This window comes from Ipomoea triloba, chromosome 2, assembly GCF_003576645.1.
Source record: "Ipomoea triloba cultivar NCNSP0323 chromosome 2, ASM357664v1".
In the NCBI taxonomy this organism is placed as follows: domain Eukaryota; kingdom Viridiplantae; phylum Streptophyta; class Magnoliopsida; order Solanales; family Convolvulaceae; genus Ipomoea; species Ipomoea triloba.
Window position 1 is genome coordinate 25,016,844 of NC_044917.1, and position 6,078 is coordinate 25,022,921.

The 6,078-nt window shown below is 35.1% G+C and overlaps 1 protein-coding gene across 1 annotated transcript; it reads left to right on the forward strand.

Moving 5' to 3' along the window:
* Nucleotides 1–1,661: 1,661 nt before the first annotated feature.
* On the forward strand, nucleotides 1,662–2,658 carry LOC116010599. The gene has a single exon (XM_031250080.1). It carries the CDS (start codon nucleotides 1,746–1,748, stop codon nucleotides 2,349–2,351), a length of 606 nt encoding a protein of 201 aa, XP_031105940.1. The 5' UTR covers nucleotides 1,662–1,745; the 3' UTR covers nucleotides 2,352–2,658.
* Nucleotides 2,659–6,078: the final 3,420 nt, after the last annotated feature.

Below are 6,078 nucleotides of genomic sequence, written 5' to 3' on the forward strand. Positions count from 1 at the left end.
AAAGGGGGGGGGGGGGGGGGGGGCGTGTAACTCGCGGGTTACACGGGCCGGGTTAAATACGATCTGGGTTGGAATTTCTCCCACCCAACCCAGCTAGAACATGCTAAATCAGTCCAACCTGGCGAGTTGGGCCCGTTTTGATAACTTCTGCTGGGGCAAGATTTCTTAATCTTCACAAGTCAAAACTCCCCCTCAATTACTACTCTCTCAAGTCGCTATTGTAGTTAACGACCCTTATTCATCATGCATCAATCAACTTGAGTAGAATCAGATTCTTCAAGTTGCTCGATTTAATTTCTGGGATAAGCCCTTAAGGAGTATTAAAATATTCATAGTAGTTTCTTGGAATTCATTAAACTTATTTGAATATAGAGGAGAGTATTTATAAGAATCTTTCCGAATTATGCTCTAACTGAATAATTTTCTTGAGCTTCATCTTGAATTAGTCTTTTAATCTTGTTCACGTCCAATCCTCATTCTTTGACTTTAAATGTTGAACTATACCTTTTATGTAGCACATACTCAATTTAATACATTCTGTACAGCATAGTCATCTGAACTAGATCTTGCACTACCACATTGTTTGATTTGTTTCATTAAACCAAAACAACTATGAAGAGAAAAAGTTTACCTAAATTGTAAAAAATGAGAGGCTAGGTTTTCTAATTGTAAACAATAAGTCAATTTAGTTCCTGTTTCACCACATTTTGACGCTAAAATTGTCAATGTTGTGGCAGAATAGTTCATGAAGTGACACATGTGCTAATTTTTACTGCAAAATGCTAAAAATTACTCTCTAAGTTACAAAATTGATTTTATTGAGGAGAAAAATATTTTAAATTTACAAAAAAAATATTGAAAAAATTAAGTTTTGAATATTTAATTGTAAAAGTAATATTTTTGTCACTTTGAAATTTAATTTTGCTATAACATTGATAATTTAGTATCTAAATATAGAATTCATATTTTTTTTTTGAATACTACTAACTCTATTACAATGCAGTATAAAGAGAAGGGTTTGATGCCACTGGACTACAAGGTCCTTGGCGGGAATTCATATATTATAGTGTGTGAATTAACTATTTTACCAAAACTGTATTTTCCCAAAAAAGAAACTAAAAGTCATTTACAGTTGTACAATTGTATACTTAGCAGTTAGTCAGTTACCAAACCCAGAATTTTCTAGGTGACAAAGTGAAGATTTTCGGCCATTTTAGAGGACATTATAGTCAAACCAAAAAGTAGTGGCATATATGTAATTTCTCTAACTTATTTGGCCATCCCTCCAAACAAAAGTACACGTGTCAGACAATTGAGCGGCCCCGAAAATCTAGTGACCAATATGGCGCCAAATTCGGCGCTTACAGTTCTTTTTATCATCCCAACGCTCATTCACCGTCCGTGGATCTCATCCAAACCAAGGCAAAAGGAGCGTGGTGGTAACTCGCGGTGGAAGAGAGTAGAGTGCAAGCGATGTTTTCGGAGAGCCCATAGCATTTGGGTTGTTTTTTAACAGTTTAACCCATTGGAAAACCCTAAACCGCCTTTATTCTCAAGCGGCAGTTTACTTAAAAGCCCACGAATTTTCGCGTAATTACGAAAACGCCACTCCCCGGTCTCCCTATATAAACCGTGTATCAGTTGGACTGAGGTTTGCCGAAATCAACAGCCAAACGGCGCTGTTAAACAGTTTCTCTTTCTAAATACGATTTCAATTTTCAATTTCTTATATTGTTTTTTAAAAAATGGAAACGACGTCGTCGAGAAGTAAATCGAACGTTTCGGGATTTAGCCATCACTTTCAACGCTCAATATCGCCGTCCGATCGGTTCTGCTCATCTACGATATCGTCTCCGTCGTCGAGTTTCGCAACCCGATCCGGAAGTTTCCTGGCCCGACCCACGTCCCCGACCCGGGTGAATCTCCGCCGATCCGTCTCGCCGTCGTCCTCCGTACGCTTCTCCACCTCACCTAGCCGTTCGATTGCGGTGTCGCCTCAGCCGCAGAAGCAGAACAGCCATAGCCACCGCCACCGCCATTTCCCGTCGAATCAGAAGAAGACGTGTATGTGCTCTCCGACAACTCATCCAGGATCGTTCCGGTGTAGCCTTCACAAGGGAATGCATTACCAAAGCCACCAACAGACGCAGTACCACTCGAGCCACCACCTGAATATGCGGAGATCGGCGATGAAGAACTCTCTGGTGAGAATCGGCACCGTAGAGGGCGACTTGGTAAAGAGAGCGCTCGCCGCTTTGATTCGCCCTTCATCGCACAGCCTCCGACGCCGTGGCGACTTTCAGCCGAGACCTAGCCGACTGTCGATCATGTCCAAAGCCGATGACAAGTAAATCTAACACAATTCAGCCAAGCTTATACGCCGTCGGCGAGGCCACCGCAGTGAGTCACCGCGACTCGAGCGTTTGAGCCGGTTTTTTTTTTTTTTGTATTCACAGGAGAGAGAGTATACCCGGTTGCATAAAAGTATTGGACTGTTCACTGAATTGAAATTTAGATTAGGAAAATACTTATTTTTGTGTGTAATATATGGAAGTTTTTTAATGACTTGTTAATATGAATATAGTAAAAGGTATATTCTAATTACAGAGTATTAATATGTCAAAAACTATATGAATTATTTTTAGGCAATTTTCATGAGACCGGATCTTCATCCCATGGGATACGATATTTACATTTTTTTTAAATAAATATTACTTTTTTTTATAGATTATAGGATAATTTTTTGTCTTAAAAAATAAATGATATTAAAAATAATGTTATTAATCACTTAAAATCCTTATTTTTTTTAGTAATAAAACAATATAAATATTCTTTCATCTTTAAAAAACAGATACACTAATCCGGAGTGTATTGATTTTGAATGATTATTACCATCATTTGGTGGTTACAATAATATTAGGAACAATAAGATTTTAACATATATTAGGCTATCCTCAACCCTGCCAATTTCTCATTTTTTTAATCTATGTGACAAGAGAGAGTTTTTTTTATTTATTATTATTTAATGCCATGTGTGTTGTAATAGGAGAGAGAAATTGCTAAATTAGCAAGAGGAGTGAGAATGAAAAGAATGAAAATGTGGAAGAAAAAACATGGTAAATATGATTTGTGTACTTTTTTTATCTTTTTTATTTCCTATTATATTATTTAGTTATTACATTTATAATATAATATGCAAATTTTAAATAATGAAGAATTTACAAATTTGATGATGTGAAAGTGGGACCTATTTTAGAAAGTGATGGAAATTTCTGGGTTAAGGATAGCCTAAGAGTATAAAATGATTAAAAGTGAAATAATATATATAAATTTTAAATAAATTAATATTTAAAATCAAATTGATTGAAATCTCTTTAACAAAATTTTGTTTGAGACCGTCTCACGTGGTTCAATCTGTGATGAGACGGTCTTACACAAGTGTTATTTAATATTTTTATATTTATTTAAAAAATATTATAAATAGGTTGACACCTATAATTTAAAATAGTAAAAATAAAATTAACTCTAAATAATATATTTTTAATGTTTAGGGTCAGCTCTTAAATTCAAATGAACTTTTTAAACAAGCCACGGAAAATTTGGAAAAGCACTCCACTTTAAAAGAGCCGTAGGCATCCAGCTCTAAGCTTGTTGGTCCGGTATAATGTGATAACGTATTTTATATTGATACGAGGTGGCAGTTTTGTTTTTTCTAATGTTTTGCTTCTAATTTTTCAATTTTTCAAGCTAATTATATGAGTTTTTGTGTTTGTTTTTTGCCACGGACAAAGAGGTGAATCTTGTAAACGCCATTCTTGTATTTTACTCTTTCTAAATCTAGTTGGACACGATATATTGCTATTAGGTTTACTATGTTGCTGGCAGTGACAATGACAAATGGAATGATCAATGAACAAACAACATGGGTACCTTCCATAGAGATATTGGAAACGACTTAATAATAGAGACTCGGGGTCTAGAAGTGCATAACCCAAAGCCTAAGAAGATTGCCCGACCAGTCAGGGTCCAATACTCGGAGCAGGTCTTCGGGCCCAAAATGATGGGCCTGTTGGATATAACATTCAAATAGGTGTAGTTTCCATTACAAATCTCGTCCCACATTGCTTTCACTAGAGAACTTTTCCTTCCTTTTTAATGCCAACTCCTTTCGAACATTTGAAATATTATGGAGGGAAAGGAAAGGAGGAATTACATGTGCGCCACTTGCTTGCATGTGGTGTGGTAATTTTTTTTTTACACGCCCCCCGAATTAATTTGTGAAGCCAAAATAGGTCTCTTATTTTTCATGGCCTACTTCTACACAACTATTGAGTTGTTCTGATATTTACGCAGATTTGTGTGGCTAGAATTGGGGAGGTGGTTATTTCACAGACTATAAATACCCGTCTCTCCTGTGCTCTCAAAACACACCTTCATTTATCTTCTCTTCTCACATCTTCTCTCGTCTGAGCATTCAAAGTCAAGTTCGCCTACGATTAACTTGTGCAGTTCAATCGCAGCAAGTCTGTGTTTGCTAGTCAAAAGCGATTGAGTCTCTAGGAAATCGCTTTTAAGGTAGTGTCTAGTGCACGCCACAGATTTCTCTCTTCCCGTTCTTGCATCTCGTTCATTCCAACCTACAGTAACGTAGTTTCACTACGACATTTTATGTTCATCACCCAACAGTGCCTTGACTAATTAGTCTAGCAGGGCCTCTGCGTTGACCTCAACTTAGTCTTGTGAACTACCATGATTTTAGTGGAGTTTGTTGGCCCGCGTCTTGCATAAATATTGCATTGTCTTGACATTACAAACCATGTTCAATTACATTTCAAATCCACTTGTAATCTCATTACTATACACTCTTCATTAATACATGTCTTGTCTTCTCAAGATCAATATCTTGTCTTTATTACTTATTTCTTTATTATCGAATTATTTGATTTAGCCTACCCGGATTAATTTAATCCATCATATCAAATGTTAATTCTAGTAATACAATGAATTCGTTATAGTCTTTAATATGAGAATGATCAACGACTTTAAAATAAGTGAAATGTGATATCATTTTCGTATTTACTTCAAACTTTAAAGTACATTAACTAAAATTACAAAATGAAGTAAATAGTATCATGTTGAGCAGATATTATAAGTACGTTATATTCTATTAAAACAAATACAAAATGCAATCAATAATATGAGAAAATGCAATGTAATTTTACATATTATATATACACTTTTAAAGTCATAAATGTTGGGTGCACAACTGATATAGATACACTCTATAATTTTATCCAATACATTTTTAGTTAAAAATACGAAATATCACTATAATTTTATCCAATACATTTTTAGTTAAAAATACGAAATTATTACTAGTTTTGACTTGAGCCTGTGTGTATATAATATTAGTATTATAGGGAGATTCAACGGCAAGTAGTATAAGTATAATGTGCAACGGTTAAGTGGGCACAACAAATTTCTTTTACTATACATCCTGAGATCACTCTTGAATGTTTCTGTTAGCAGAAGGGATCTTGGGGTGATATTTTTCTGCCAGTATTGTATTGTATCTCTTGTTTGTGGTCTTTGTGTTTTGAAAATTCCTATTTGGATGGGAGCAGATTTGTATTTTAGGCTCCTTTGCCTAAGTAGTTGCTTTTCAGATTTACTCAAGGGTTGTATTCAGATTACAACCATCATTGTTTTTTACTAGGGTATGCCCTAGTGTAGTTTGTACATTCTTGTTTCCTTTTTGGAATATATTTTCTCATTTACCCAAAAAAAAAAAAAAATTTGTAACTTGAGTATGTGCGCAACACCTAAACTTAAACCATGCAAGAATCCGTTGAATTCAATGTTGAATTCAAACCAATATGCATGTTTCATAGAAGAAAGAGTCACAAGTGATGGTAATAGGAACAGCAGAATGAGCTGGCATGCTAGCTGTCAGTGGAACATTTTACTAAAAAAATAATAATAATAACATTACTTCACGACTGATCGACTATGATATTTGTTTGGTCTTAATAATTTATTAGTATAAACCAGGGCCTATTAGTTGAACACTACTACTAC

Bases quoted from the DNA above. Each gene is read 5' to 3' on its own strand.
- LOC116010599 (XM_031250080.1), top strand. From the start codon at position 1,746: ATGGAAACGACGTCGTCGAGAAGTAAATCGAACGTTTCGGGATTTAGC.